The 15,741-nt window shown below is 49.0% G+C and overlaps 1 protein-coding gene across 2 annotated transcripts in view; it reads right to left on the reverse strand.

Annotated features, from left to right (window-relative positions):
• Window positions 1-3,707: 3,707 nt before the first annotated feature.
• LOC142459093 (neurogenic locus notch homolog protein 2) overlaps window positions 3,708-15,741 on the reverse strand; it is a 174,998-nt gene continuing 162,964 nt past the window's right edge. The window contains exons 27-34 of one of the 2 annotated variants that reach the window (XM_075560299.1): window positions 15,074-15,231; window positions 14,701-14,911; window positions 14,185-14,281; window positions 12,819-12,987; window positions 11,250-11,551; window positions 10,022-10,169; window positions 9,373-9,470; window positions 3,708-8,363 (exon numbers count right to left, since the gene is read on the reverse strand). In XM_075560299.1, coding sequence (XP_075416414.1) covers window positions 6,981-8,363; window positions 9,373-9,470; window positions 10,022-10,169; window positions 11,250-11,551; window positions 12,819-12,987; window positions 14,185-14,281; window positions 14,701-14,911; window positions 15,074-15,231 — 2,566 coding nt within the window. In that variant the 3' untranslated portion in view covers window positions 3,708-6,980. The remainder of the gene's footprint in view (window positions 8,364-9,372; window positions 9,471-10,021; window positions 10,170-11,249; window positions 11,552-12,818; window positions 12,988-14,184; window positions 14,282-14,700; window positions 14,912-15,073; window positions 15,232-15,741) is intronic. The other variant, XM_075560309.1, reaches the window with a different exon arrangement.

Below are 15,741 nucleotides of genomic sequence, written 5' to 3' on the forward strand. Positions count from 1 at the left end.
CAGTATTATCATGCTAATCGTGAATGTTTTCCCCAACCACTTTATTGGCATGTAATTCACATATCACAAGTTCAATAGTTCAGTCACACCAAGAAGAACAAGAGTACAATCATCACCACAATTAGAGTTAGAACATCTTTTTCATTCTTAGACTCACTGTTATTAGCTTCCTGTTTCCTCCCAAGGAACCATTAATCCAGTTACTGTCTCGATAGATTTACCTATTCTTGATTTCATTTACAGGAAAACATTTTTAAAACAAGCAAACAAAAATAATACAGTAAAATGGATAAAAACCTCAATAGAAAAGAAAGCAGAAGACATTAAAAACTAGAACAAATTTAAATGCTTAAGGAATATCAAATGCTAGGATGCTAATATTTACCTAACTGCATCTGCAACAATCCACTTTCCTCATCAGAACTATGTGATTTGAAAACTCCACAGAGGGCATTGGCCTGTACTGTAAGCACACCTGTTTCAGACTAAAGACACTGAACTACTCTTTGGACTTAAAGCTGAACTCCCCCTAGGACAGTGGCTCTCAACCTTCTGAATGCCATGACCCTTTAATAGTTCCTTATGTTGTGGTGACCCCCTAACCATAAAATTATTTTTGCTGCTACTTCATAAACTGTAATTTTGCTATTGTTATGAATCGGGCGACCCTGGGAAAGGGTCTTTCGACTCCCAAAGGGGTCGTGACCCACAGGTTGAGAACTGCTGCCCTAGGGGGATAAGCAGAGGACTGCTATCCCAAGGTCTTGAATTTGGAAATCAGTGGATTATCTTTCAAATTTCTTGCTTTTGAGGTTGCCAATTCATTGACTATTTAAGACTATTGTGTAATTTCTATTTTCCTAATTTATTGCTTTCTATGATCTTAATCCTGCTGACATAATTTTGTCTGCATGAGTGACTGAAATATTTGTCTTGTGTCTAACTCTCATTGCTTATTTAGTGTTATATTTTTTTAACCCGGTTAAGTAAACATCCCATATATTTTAATCTAAAAAGCTCTTATACATGGGCATTTTCCTTAATACTTTAAAAGATATACCAATGGCTAGATTAATGATAGTGTTATTAGAATTACCAAATGTCTCATGGAGGTTACTTAAATTATTTCTCAACAAGCTAAAATGCTGCCTCTAAAGTGGACTGTGGTAGTTACATAATCTGGTGTCAGTAGGGGACTTGAGAGGATTAAGAGTGAAGGGGTCGAGTCTAGCCTGTCAATCAGAACAATATGGCCAATACGGCCGTATTGTGTGGGCATGGCCTTCTGAGAATTCTGGCTTTTCCTCCTTGGAGGCAAGAGACAGCTCACTCCCTTGGAGAAGCTCTACGGACAAGGCAGACTCCTTGCGAGACATCCCTGAGAAGCCACATGGACCTACCCTGATGCAGCCCTGGGTGCTGGAGAAGCCATGTGGAGACCCCTGCCAGCACTGAGATGTTTACGCCACTGGATCCAAAGACTTTCTACCCACTGACCTATGACTGTCCTGCATTTGGCGTCATTGCATGTTTCGTAAGTCTGATGGGGACTTTATAGATCAGTATCGGACATATGGGCTAATATCAGACTTATAGGCTTGGACTGGGTTGGGATGCTTTCTTGATGTATAATTATCCTTTATATAAAACTCTCTCTTATACACATATGAGTTTCTACGGATTTGTTTCTCTCATGTACTCGGACTAACACATGAACCCAGGTTATATATGAACTTTAGATATATAAAAAGGATTTTGAGCTTTCACCAATCTAAAAAGAACGAGCCCTTACAATGTGGCCTGTACAGTGCTTGCCCTCATGAAGTGATCACTGAAGATATGGGTCTTATAGCAAAGTGTGATAATGAGAACAGATGGTGCTCAGCTACCAGAAAGAATAGTGCCTGGGGTATTAAGGGCTTCTCTTAAAACAAGCAGCCATCTAAGTGAGGTCTCAGCGAAGTCCTCACAGAGTCCAGCAGCCCCTGTGATCCAAGGATTGTAAACAATAAAATCCAAGATCAGAGGGGTAAACAAAAAAATTAAAAGTTTCAGAGTTTTAAAAAAGTATCAGAACTTAAGCTTCAATACAATTTCCTCTTCAAATGCTGGATGAGGAAATTGTATCAGAGCTTGAATTCTGAGCACCTGGTTTATAGATGGCTGTGGACGACATTGAAAGCCCACAATCCCTTTGCAGAGTCCCCATGAGGATTAAGCCTGTGTGAACAGTGTTGCCTTCAGACAGAGTGTATACAAAAGTGGATTACTGCAGATATTGTTAGGTTAAAAATCTAACACCTAGCCATTTCTTTCCCTTTTGACCCATTTAAAATTTATTTCGATTATCTTCTGCTTTCTTGTGGTTGATATTTTTCTGTGTTTTATCTTGTTGCTGTTGGATTTTTTTGATTTTCTGCATATGAAGTCCAGGATAGGTAATCCATTGACAGACTAACTAGATAAAAGTTATCCATCGTTATTGCAGGGGAGGTTGGGAGTTCAATACGAGGTCCTAATAATGGGTGCAAGGATAAGGAGACCGACCTAGCATCGGTTGTAGCGATGACTGCACAACACTGTAAATACCTGTGCCACCCAGGTGTATGGCACGAGAACTGTATGCCAAGGAAGCTGCTACAAAATACATGTCCACTGTAAATTCCAACACTGGGGATAACCAATATCTACTACTAGCTGGGTGATTTAGGAGCTTTCTAAATACAAGTGTGGAAATAAAATAGATGCTAAGGTTGACATATGACCGATATGCTATATGCAAAGAGTCCTGATGGTGCAATGTGTTAAGCATTGGTGCTGCTGACAGAAAGGACAATGGTTCAAATCTACCAGCCACTCCATGGGAGGAAGATGAGGTTATCTGTATCTGTAAAGATGTACCACCTCAAAAATTCCATGGGACAATTATACTCTGTCTTATAGGGCCACTATGTATCAGAATCAACTTGATGGTAGGGATTTCTTAAATGTTATTTACAGTACCAAAGTCAACCTTCAAACATCTCACTGATTGTAGCTTAAATATTAGGAATATAAACTTTTGAACAATGCATAAAATTTTCCTTTATACAACTTGCAGACTAGGGTCTACACCAAATTTAGAGGTGCTCTGGCATCAGATGTGTTCAATGCTCAGCTAACTGAAAGGTCAGTCCTTGGACCCACCATCCACGGCATGGTAGAAAGATGAAGCAGTCTGCTTCCAAAAAATTACATCCGTGGAAACCCAATGGGACATTTTGACTCTCCTCTGTCCTCTCGGGTCTCTACAGTTGGAACAGACTTGATGGCAATGGGATAAACAAAATTTACTTTGAGAAATTATGCTGGAAAATAATTGTTTAGGTAATAACATCATTGGTATTAATGCCCATATCAATGATTCCCATTCCAAAGAAGGTACTTTCTAAGCAATTGTCCTAAACAATTGTCTTTCTGTCAGCGCTACTGTTCATGTACAGCAGGTCGACTCAGTCTTGAAATGCTTCAGATTTAGAGAAAGTGTCTCCTTCAAAGCCGAACGGATTCATGATCTGCTCACAAGAAGGAAAGCACACTGCCTGGTCATGTGACCTTCAGAAGGGAAAGAGCATGGCTTCTCGCAGCACACGTATGACAGAATTAGAAGCAGACATTGGAGGACTACGGGCAAAGGATTGGCAGAAAAAACACAAGAAATGCCACTGTACTTGACATGTAGCTTTATTATTTTGTGATGAAAATACTTTCATATAAATTTGTTCTTAACTACTTTTAGAATGAATGTTTGAAAGGTAAAAACAAAGTGTGCATTTTCCTTACCATAGAGAGTCAGGAACATGCAGTCAATTTAATGGTTACTGGTTTTCTCATACAAGCAGATATAATATCACTTTTAAGGGAAATGTACACAAGGAGCCATAGTACCAACGAGCTATTAGTGGGGGTCTCTGGGTATATAAATTTCTCCTCTCAAAGAGCCATACATTCAATGCACTGGTTAAGGCCCAAACCCCCAAACCACCCACCAAGAAGACATCACACCTTTGGTCCGTTACTAGGCAAGGATTACAGACTAGTCAATTTAATAGTAAGAATACACAATGGGCCCGAGCAAGATAGCTGTTCACATAAAAAATATTAACATCTCAATCTCTTTCCTCCTTAAGTCTCTCCCCCACCATCCATCATGTTAAACAGGAAACCATGCTTACAACAAAACTGTAGAAATAAACATATAAAAAAACTTATCCCCAAGGTCAGGCAGATGAGGACCCAATGGACGAACTTAAACATGCAAACAACAAGCAAAACAGAAAAGGTGTGTGTGTGGGGGGGGTGAACGTGACGTAAAGATGAACCCTTTAAAAGCTTGGTTTTCCATTTAGAACCCTGCTGAGAAAATTATTCTCTATCTTACCTTCCCTTTTTTAATTAAATACTGTACAACCCAGGGGTCCTTCCCATGGGGTAAAACGCTCCAACGGCAGTGTCCTCATGCTCGGCAGCACTGATGCCCGCTGTGTGCAGATGGACGGCAGCTCTCCCAGCACCTTCTCCCACCCAGGGGCGGCCTTAGTCTCCCAGGGAGAACCGAGCAGGTCAGGTTCCCCACTGTGCTCAGGGGAGGAGGCGGCGATCGAAGAGCAACACCTCTGGGTCGGCATGGGCACGTTGGGAAATGGGCTCGCGACGGAGTGCAGAGACGACAGGTGTGCTGTGCTCCAAAACAGCCGTCCAGAGAAGCCCTCTCTATCCACCACCTGACAAATGGTGGAGTCATCACTTTGAAGGATCAACTCTTCACACACTGAAAGAGGCCGGGACAATGTAGCAGTGTGAGAGAAGAAAAATGCAGAATGAACAAAAATGGCTTATATCAAGGCAGGACTAGTAATTATTTGTGTTGAAACTGGCACGGGGGGTGGGCAGATTGAAAAACCATTTGTAGAACTGTCGTGCTCACAAACACACAGTGCTTTCGCATGGGACTGCAGTCAGATAAATCGGGCATTCAGACAGGATGGGCACCTGCTTCTGGTCCCGAGAGGATTGAGGACAACCACTGAGAGCAAAACAGACTGCCCGAACTCCATGAATAGCCCCACGCACTCGGCAGAACAAGCGCCCAGGCCTGCACAGCTGGATGGAAATGGCAGTACGGCCATGGGGCTAACTTAGTTGACCCACGTAGAAGACAAAGGAAACGTTCGCATCTGATTTCTCCTCTTGCCTATGGTGCTCCTGCCCTTGGCGTTCGGAAGGTCAGGGCAGTCTCTCCGAGAGGACAAGTAAAGGGAGCAGACGGGGTGTGGGACAGGCAGTGTGCACCTGAAAGGACGATGGCAAGAGATGGGAATGATCACCCAGCATGTGGCTTCCGACAGGAAAGCAGCGCTGCTAAGTTTCCTGAAAGGGAAATGCTGTGAGCAGAGGAAGGACCCGCCACAGCAGGCAGAAGGAGCAAGGGCCACCTCCCACGGCCTCCCCCAGTCCGGGGTCAGGCTGGAACTCTAAAGGAGGCGTCCCTCCATTTCCTATAGAAAAGCTTGCTCCTTGAGAACCTAGCAGGTGCCCTGGTGACTTGGAGCACCCAAGTGTAGAGAGGGGCCTGGTGACGGGGCCTGCAAGCTGCCTGAAAGCAGGTTCCTGGAGTTGACCGGAGCGTTAGGGTGCAGAGTGTGAGAAGTTTTCTTCTGTGGGAGGAGAGTCTCGGCCTGGGGCAGAATGAACGAAGGAGCAGGGCCGAGGACTGGACAACCCGCTGGCAAGGAGCTTCTCGCTGGCACTCAACAGAATGCGAGGCAGGCAGGAGGGGCCTGCTGGGTGGCATCCACTCCGTGCATGAGTTAGCTTCCCTCTTGGTCATTCCCAACATTTTTCTGGCTCAAAAACAATGACGATGACGACGAAAATGATGACAACAGGGAAGTCCCAGTAACTAGGCGGCCGAGGGTAAACTTCCACACTGACCAAGGCTGGAAATGGAAACCAGCAGACTTGTCCTTGTTCCAGGGAAACTTCGCCCGTAGCCCTGCATCATGCAGGCCAGGTCAGGCAATGAAGGCGGCAGCCTCTTGAAGGGATCTCCTACCCGCAAACCTCGTCCCACCCAGGGTGTCCTTCTCCTTCTCTCCTCTGAGAAACCGGAGGCACTGCCCTCGAGGCAACGCGGACTCTAGCGACCCTGTCTGGGTTACCGAGGCCGTGACTGTTGGTGGGAGGACGGAGCCCAGTCTCCCCCTCTAGGAATGAGAACTGTAGGAGCACGCGGTGTGTCCTTTTCCTAAAGAAACATACGCAGAGGGTTACGCACAACCCAAGTAAACCCTGGGACCCTGGGAAATGGGAGGGAAACAGGAGGCTGAGGTTGCCTTCCAGGGGAGGAAGGATTAAAGCGCAGGGGTCTTGAACTATAATGTGCTGAAGGGGGACAGGCAGGGTGGGGCGCAACAGCGGAGTGCCACATGAAGTCTGAGGAATGTCCAAGGATGAAAAGATGAGAAACATCAACTCTGGCAGAATGCCAGGGCACAAGTGCCAACAGGACTCAACTGTGGAAATAGTCCAGAGGTCTGGCCACAGTCCTCGAAGCTGAAAATATAGTCCAGGCTGCAAGAACATTTGGGCTACAAACGGCATCCATCAAATTTCCCAAAAGGAAGAGCGCCAACATGACCTCAGGGCCGGTCTTGACCTTGTAATGTCACGAACTGGACCTGGTGGGCAAGAGGGAGGGGGAGCTTTGTCCCAAACAAAAGCCTGCAGGTGCCCAGTGAACGAAGCGGATCAAAGTGCATCTCTGCTTTAATCTCAAAGGTAAGAGCATCTCCTCTCTCCTGCCTCTAGGAGCTGGTCCCAGAGACTTCTTCATTTCTCTCCCGGATGACCTTCATGGTGTTCCGCAGCAGCAGCAGCAGCAGCAGCAGCAGCAGCACTTACCACAGACAGTTCTGGCCTGACCCTGGAGGCAGACTGGTTCACGCATAGACCTGCATGTTGCTGCGTGCTGGCTCAGACCTGTGAGTCCCGGGTCCCCGCTGACCTCCTCCAGCTCCCCCAGGAGTAGGGCTGGTGGTCACATCTGACCAGTCGGAAGCAGAGTGGGGAGAGGAACTTGACCACTGGTCAGGGGACTCTGGGGAAGGTGTCAGGTAGGGGTGCTCGCCTTGGAGGTGACCACTGTGGCTGGGCGTTCGCTCGGCAGCACTGGAGGAGGTGTAACTATGCTGTGAAGGGGGCGTAGGGTACTTGCCCACCGAGGCTGGGAAGGGATGATAGGCTGGGAGAATGGTCTGAGCTACCTGCCCATCCTGCTGGGGCATCATGGCGGGGGGGAATGGCGCATTTTGCAAGCGGGCCATTTCTGGAATCTGGAACATTGTGGGCAGGGGGCCTGCAATTGCTGGAGGGCAGTTGGGCTGAGGCTGAGGAACCCCAGCTGGTTGGGCTATACTGCCTTTGGGGATCAGCTGGAAAGTCACAATGGGGGGCAAAGGCTCACGAGGGGCAGTTATGTGCTTGCCCTCCGGCGGCCTGCTCTGGGGAGCTATGCCAGGGTGGGTGCCCTCAGCCGGAGTGAGGACCATGCCAAACAGCTCATTGTACTGGTTTTCGTTCATCTCCATGCGGCTCATCCAATCTGCTGGCACAGTGACCGGATGCAGCCGGCCCAAGCTCCCTGCACTGCCACTCCCCGGAGGGACGATGTGGTGCTGAGACAGCAACTGGCTCACGGAGGGAAGCACAGTGCCGGCTCCCGGAGCCAGAGGCTGCATCTCATGAAGGCTAGAGAAGGACAAGGCATGCTGCGAGTGGGCGGGGCCAGGGGGGGCGGCAGAGCCCAGCAGAGGGTTGGGTGGTGAGGCCTGCAAGATCCCAGGGGATGTGATCATTGGAGAGGATGTGGTGTCAGACATGTATGTATGAGGAGACTCCAGGGAATCAACGGGGGATAAAGTCACCGAGCTCTCGGACAGTTGGCCCTTGTCACTCAGAGCCTTCTTCCTCCTATTGCCCTTGGCATCCTTGGCCAGGTGAGGGAGGCTAGTGGGCATGGCACTCTTGGCATTGGGCCGCCTCGGCTTCTTGCCCACAGGGGTGTGCTTCAGGCTGAGGAAAGCCCTGTTGGGTCCACACATGACAGGCGAGAGGGCGGAAGTCAGCACAGAGCCTGGGGGGCTCGGGGTCACGTTGTACTCGTCCAGGAGGCGCACGATGTCATGATGCATGCGGTCCCGAGCCACGTCCCGGGGCAGGCGATCCATATGATCTGTGATGTCCCGGTTGGCAAAATGGTCTAGCAGGATCTTGGCCGCTTCGTAGCTCCCTTCCCGGGCAGCGAGGAACAGAGGTGTCTCTTCCTGCGGGAGAAGCCCATACAGAAGGCACGTTAGTCACACTCCTGGGAGCGGAGCAGTGTGCCCCACTGGCCTTTCTGTCATCTCCCCCACCAGGAGTCCTTTTAGACATCGCTTCTTCCCCTCATCACCTCCTGTCCCATGAAACCACCATACCATAGATAGACAGTATGTGCATCTGTGCTTTTCACACGAAAAAAGCAAGATTATTTTTCAACCCCCCCCCCCCCCGCCCCACAAAGCCTGCTTCTTGAGGGTGCTGCCATGCCCCGTGGGAATACACGCCTACGGCACGCCTTTGAGCCAGAGGCCAGTCTATTCAGAGAGCCTTCGAAGAGGGGGCGGAGGTAGAGATAAGCTGGAAGAGAAGGAACCAAGGCAAGACTAGAACTGGGGGAGACTAAGGAAAGACGGAAAAGAGGAGGCATTTGTGGCTGAGAAGACTGAAGTAAGATGAGGAGAAAGAAGGCGTGAAAGGGAAACACTGAACACGACGGGGGAATAAATGGACAAAGGGCAGGTAGGCCACACCAACGTTATGGGCAGGGCAGCCTGGTGCAAACCGAGCACTGAGCTGGGCCCAGGTCTCAATCTGGCACGCCCTGGATAATCCCAGCATCCTCCATCAAGCGCTCTGGCTCCAAGTCCAGGCCAACCTGCTTCCATCTTTGTCTACACCCGCCACAAGAGCAACTGTACAATTCAAAGGGTGGGCCCTGGGGATCAGGTAGGGGAAGGCCTAAATCTCACTGCCATTAAGTCAATTCCAACTCATCTTGACTCTGTAGAACTGGGGAAAACGGCTTCTTTGGGATTCTGAGATTGTCAATCTTTACAAAAGCAGATGCCTCATCTTTCTCCTGCTGAGCCGTGGGTGGCTTCAAACTGCTCTTGTCAGCAGCTCAGTTGGCAGCCCTCTCCGCCACCAGGGCTCCTCATTGAAAGGGAAGGGCCTCAAGCCTGAGGCTGTGCCGTGTGCGCTGCGTGATCCCGCTCCGATCCCACACCGTACCTTGTTGTCCTGCATGTCTCGGTTGGCTCCGTTTTTCAACAACAAGAGGGTCGCCTCCACATTGTTGACCGCAGCTGCCCAGTGAAGGGCAGATTTTCCTGCAGGAGGAAAACATCTTAGTGAGCAGACAGTGAGCGTGGGGGGGGGAGGGGAATGGGTATGTCCTGTTTTTAGTATAAAGGAAGGACCACAGCTGGTACAGGGTGCCTAGCCTTCAGAGGACTTCTAGGTAAAAGGATCATTTGCCTGTGGTACTTAGTTATTCCCCCCGGCAGAATCTACCAAGACACATCACTGAAGACAGGTGCCTGTTTATAACAAGCTAGAATGCACACTTGGGATGTCCCACCACCCTTCTGGTGAAGTCAGCTCTCATTCAGTTGCCAGAGTGTGAATGTGGCCAGAATCCCACCTTCTGTGAGGTCTAAGCAGCCCCATCCTTCCTTATCTTCCTCTAGGAAGCCCTACTGACTCCATTCTCTGAGCTGAACAAATAGATATTGAAGGAAAGGAGGAATGGACGAATGGATGGATGGAGGCTTCTCTGGAACTGTACCCAAGATACTTCTTTACGAGTACTCGAACAAATTCTCGTTCCCAAATGTGTGCTTTGCAGGTAAGAACCCAAACCTCCGCCTCTTGTCCCTACCGTGGTCATCCACTGCGTTCACATCAGCTTGACAGTTAATCAGCTCTGCCACCATGCCCTCCACAGCCAGGCGGGCAGCCAGGATCAGGGGGGTCGTGCCATCGTTCATCCTGGCATCTAGATCAGTTGCCCGGTTCCGAATCAGAATCTAGAGGAGGGAGGAAAGAGAGTGCCCTGGGTGAAAGGAAAGAATGACACTAACAGAAGAAACAAGGGCATGACTGCAGCGCTGACACACTTCAACCCCGGAGGGCGGCGGATGCCTTGTTATTTGTGTCCCAGGATCTTGGGGCTCTTATATCTTTGTTGAATGAACGCATGAACTGGGTGCTTTAGAACAATGGACTGCATACTTCCATAGTGTGAGCGAAGAAGAGGATTGTGGGAAAAGGCCAAACCCCATTCCTGGTGTACCCTCCAAGGTGACACAGAATGCTTACAAGTTGTGGGTGTTCGAGGAGAATCATATGAACTCACGTCAAAAAATAGCCCAGGATTTCCGTGTCTAACTTGGCCTCAACAGCCAAAGCATTTATTCTTAAGCATCAGGACTGAAGTTCAAATATAGGATGACTACAGGCTGTCTCCCTTGAGCGCTGCTCTCTTATAAAGAAGGATCTATCAGGGTTTCAACCATAAGCATTAACCTGAAGCACAGATGAGAACTTTAAGGGACAGTGAGCTACATTAAGGGTGACGAAACAACAGTGAACCCGTGACACACCTGGGGAATGTGCGCTCTGTCGCTGAACTGTTCATGCAGAAATTGTGAGTGGACCTGTGTTGAGGTGAGTAATGCCATCAAAAAGAAAATACAGAACAAGGCACTGAAGCCCAGAAACGATTCCTCTCCAGCTGCATCTCATCAACGCTTCAATTCAAAGGAGGTGCTTTTGAGAATGTATCCAATAAAACGAGCAGGAAAGAAGGAAAATGGCCAAGGAGCACATGGCTTGGAGTTGGTGCCGCTCTGGTTTAACCTACTCTCTGAGAAGGCAGCCTGGAGAGGATGGTTCTGAATGATGGGAAGACTGGTATTGTCTGCTGTTGGCTTCCTCACTATCTGGGCCAGTTTACCTACCATCTTTTTCCTGCTTTCTCACCTAACACCTGCCCTAACTCTCCCAAAGGATTAACAGATGCATTCCATGACAGATTAAGTGCCTTGTCAATAGTCACACACAGATGACGAAGTCTTACTGCGGAGCTGACGCATTTCAGTCTCTACCTGGAAAACACCCTGCGCATCGGCTGCCACAGCAGCATGGAGAGGGCAGCGTCCCATGTTGTCCTGGGCATTGGCGTCTGCACCTGCGTCCAGGAGATGTTTGGCAGCATCTGCTCTTGAGTACCGGGCTGCAAGGTGCAGGGCCATCTCGCCTGTGCGGTCTGTCTGGGCCTGGAGACTGGCACCTTGGCAGACCAAGTCTGTGATGATGTTGGCAGACGAGTCCTCTGCGTCTTCATCATCATCACTTATGTCTGAGCCGCCTCCTCGGAGAGATGCCAGCATCAGAGGGGTGCACCCGTCTGAGGGAAAGAAAAATTCAGATAAGTATTCAAGGAGGAGAAGGAAGTCAATATTCAATTGTCCCAATTGTTGGATTAGTTCATTTTAACTCAAGTTAACCCTATGGGGTGTAGTGATTACAGGCTGGGCTGCTAACCACAAAGTCAGCAGTTCGAAACCACCGGCTATTCCTTGGGGAAATGGCAAGACTTTCTGCCCCATAAAGAGTTAGTCTCTGAAATTCACAGAGGCAGTTCTATCCTGTCTTACAGGGTCCTCATGAGTCAGCATTGACTCACTGGCAGTGAATGTTATCTGTATTTGGGGTTGGGACTGCAGGATTCTGTGTCCTTGGGGAATTAGTAACTAGCTTTACACTGGTCACCTACTTTTCCTCTGATAATGTCTTTTCCAAAGGAGCTCTGGAGGCGCTGTGGGCTAAGTGTTAGACTGCTAGCCACGGGTCAGCAGTTCAAGCCCACCAGGCACTCTGAGGGGGAAAGATGAGGTTATCTGCCCATGAAAAGATTTATAAACTCCCAGAAACCTCGTGAATGGTTGCTATGAGTTAGAATTGACTTGATGGCAGTGGGTTTGGATTTTCAAAGAACCCCGGGTGACACAATGGTTAAGTCGGTGGTTCCAACCCACCAGCTGCTTTTGGCGATTCAAACCCCCTTTGCTGAGGAGAGATGTGCCAGTTAGCTTCTGTCAAAAGTTAGAGCCTGGCCAGCCCGCAGAGAGTTCGACTCTGTCATGGAGGGCGGCTATGAATCAGACCGGGCTCAATGGGACGGCACGCTTGCTCTTGATGTCCTTTCTGGACACAGTAGTGGAGAAGTCAGGGTCTCTTCCACTGGAGCTCATCTCTTAGGTTAGACATACTTTTCTGTCTAAGTGTTATGCTATTTTAAATGAGATATTCTAAAATATCCAATTGAAACATCTCAATCTCAAATACATTAATCGTCAGCTAGACGCACTCTTCATCCCTCTGCTCTGAGACATTGCTTCTCCGTTTGACTACTGAGCCAATAGAATCAGCTGGTTCCCTTTCAAGCATGCTGTCATGGGAACAACGTAAAATCCTTTTCTCCTCCCCATAGGAGTTCACAAGTTGGGCAGGCATTTATTCCTGAAGGAACATCATGCCTCAGGCCGATCCAGTCGGTCAGTCTGTGGAGCTGGCAGGTGGTGTCCCACCGGGTTGGCCGAGTGCAGGGCGGGGCAGTGTGGGTGCAAGAGCACGGGCAAGATGGTGACGAGGGGAGGCTGGCTGGTGCTGACCTGGGCCGCGGACGTTCACATCCAGCACATCCACCTCCTGCTCTGCCTGAGGAGGAGTGAGGGCCAATGAGGGCGTCCTACGGATGTCAGCTGCCTCCAGGTGCTGCTGTGTCCAAGGGCGTCGGTCCACAGGATCATCTTCTTCTGAGAGTAACGCCTCAACTTCACCCTAAAAAAGAAGAACAATCTTCCCTGTCAACTGGACCTTCCACCAGTACTTGCCTACAAGGAGCTGGCCCAGGTGTGGGCCTCACTCCCATCGCTCCTGCTAACGTCTCCACACAGACCTTCCCAAGGCCACGCTTCAGACTCAAACTCACCACAGAGATCCTCAAAGAAACGTATTTTTGTTTCTAGTGTTTTGCTCCTGTTGCTCCCTCTGTCTGAACGGATTTCTCTCATTTTTTTTTTTTTTGTTTGCAAAACCCCTACTTACCCTTCGAATGGAAATCAGACCTTACATATCCAAAAAGGCACACACTGCTTGCCTCTGCGACAAACTGTGGTGTTACGGGCTTACACTCGCAGGCTCTACCCCTCAACTGTAAGATTAGGGATGCGCCCTGTTTACAGCGCATCCCTGTCCCTACCACAGTGACCAGCTATCGAAAGCACTCAAAAGTACTGGTTGAACAATAAGTATTTTTATAATTTAAAAAGCAGCTCTCACTTGTTGAATACTTAGCATATCACTAGGCCAGGTATGTTCCAGATATTGCTGTCCTTAATGATCACAACCATTCAGAGAGGTATATATTATTATTATTATTCCCATTTTTCAGACAGGGAAAATTAAAGACTAAGAAGTGAAAGAACTTGCCCGTCAGTAAGTAGCAGAGTTGTGGACTTGCACCACATTCTGGTTGTAACTACAACGTTCCTAGCCGTCATGTGTTACTAACTCCTAATCCTGGGTGACTATGGATGGATGGGAGGGTGGGTGGTTGGCTGGCTGGTTGTCTTTTTCACAGCAGCCTCACACCAATCTAACTCTTACTTCTGTATGGTTTTGATATTGTGGGCTCAAGATGTGGAGCCTCCAAACTCAATGATCACTGGTTTTCTTCTACTGTTCAACAGCATCTTCCCTCTCAGAAAAGGGAAGGAGACCACTAATCCCCCCAGCATGACTCTTGAGGGAGGGGCATGGCTTATGATAGTTGGAGCACTCTGACTGAAAGCATGCATGGGCAGCCATCAATGACTTCAGGACTCCTGCCTTTCCTTAGAACTGGAGAAAGCCACCGCCTGGACAACATCTAGAGACGACCATCTTTTGCTCCCATTCAGGTTACTCCAGATGCCAACGGACAGAAATGTGAAATGTGACCAGACAATGGTATTGGTCATACTACTGCCAGTTTACCTTGGCTTTTTTTGGCTGGGGCCCTTCAGCATCGACCCAATGCTCACTTGTTCCAGAACCGATTAGGTTGGCCTCCGAAACTTGTACGGACAGGTTTCTGATATAGACGGCGAGAGAGAGAAGAGCAGAGGTTAGGTCCCATATGAATGACTTGATTTTAACTCTAAGTTGCTACCAGGACACATTCCCATGGCTATATGCAGAATTTGGGGGTTCTTGGCCCAGAGAAGCTGGTCGGTAGTTCATGTGCCGTTTCCTAAGCACGTCCCCTGCCCTTTCCCATGGACCGAGGGCTTACAACAGTGAGCTGCAATGTGGAATCCAAGTACCATGGGGCTAAGCTAGGCAGCCTAGAGGCGCTCGGACTGACTGTGGTCTCATAGCACCAGGAGACATTCAGAGGCAGGCTCCAAGTATGAGCATGTAGCCAGAGCACAGAATTCAACCACATGATTCGTCAAAGTCTGTTTTCAAGAGTTATCACTGCTCAGAAGTACTTGCTGCAATGCCTCTTACTTCAGGCCCACAGCGTCCTGCCCCACTGGCTCCCGGCGCTTGTGATTGCTGGAGTCTCGGCGCAGGGTGAAGCCTTCAGGCAGCCACAGAGAACCGTGCTTCCGCTTCCGTTTTGCCATGATGACCCCCAGCAGGATAATAAAGAGGATAATTGCAAAAGCAACAGCAAGTAGATAGAGGAGCTGAGTACTTTGGGGGGCCCAGGATTCACCTGCAAAGTTCAGAGACAAGGCAAGTGATGAGTCAAAGTCAACCTCTAAATCTTAGGGTTAAGTTCCCTTAGGGGGCACCTGACCTCACCAGCTGCACCTTGGAGCATGCCCCTTCCCTCTGCACCCAGGTGGTGCCTGTCCCCCTTCCCTTCCCCCCTGACCTGGGTGCCACTCACTGATGACAGACACAAGAGGGTACGACAGGGTCCCCTGGATGGCGTGAGAAGCCAGCAGGGCTGCTGCAGCATCCGTGTTCTTAAAGCACTGGTCTGAATCTTGAACACACTGGCGGTTGTCAATTTCCAGAAATATCTTGGAGCTGTGGGATGATGAAGGAAAAGAGGAAGAAGGCAAAAGGTGAACACAGAGGCTGTCAGCCCTGCAGCCAAGTCAGGCAGGTTACACACGGCCCGTCCCCCACCTTGAGGATCAGCGACAGTGCTTTCCAGAAAGACCGCAGAAATGAAGACCTTGCCCATTCAACTCCCAAACACTCACTTCCACCTGGGGTGAGTCTCACTTTTCTTCATCTGCCTGCTTCTAAGTCTTCTGTCTGGGGCCACTCAAACCAACCTGACAAAAGTGTCATTCTGAAAATGATGTGTTGATACAATTGACGTATGGATTGCTGGAAGAGCTGGAGGAGCCCCCGATAAAAGGATTAAAAAAAACCTGTCAACCGTTTGTCTTCAGTGCTTCTCTTTTGGGAGTCTGTTCTCACCCTCTCCCCATCCACTCCCTGGCACTTGGTGGTAGTGACTGGGTGGCATGGGGTCAATTTCAACTCACAGTGACCCCATGTGACGGAGTAGAACTGTCCCACAGGTTG

This window comes from Tenrec ecaudatus, chromosome 1 (genome assembly GCF_050624435.1).
Source record: "Tenrec ecaudatus isolate mTenEca1 chromosome 1, mTenEca1.hap1, whole genome shotgun sequence".
In the NCBI taxonomy this organism is placed as follows: Eukaryota; Metazoa; Chordata; class Mammalia; order Afrosoricida; family Tenrecidae; genus Tenrec; species Tenrec ecaudatus.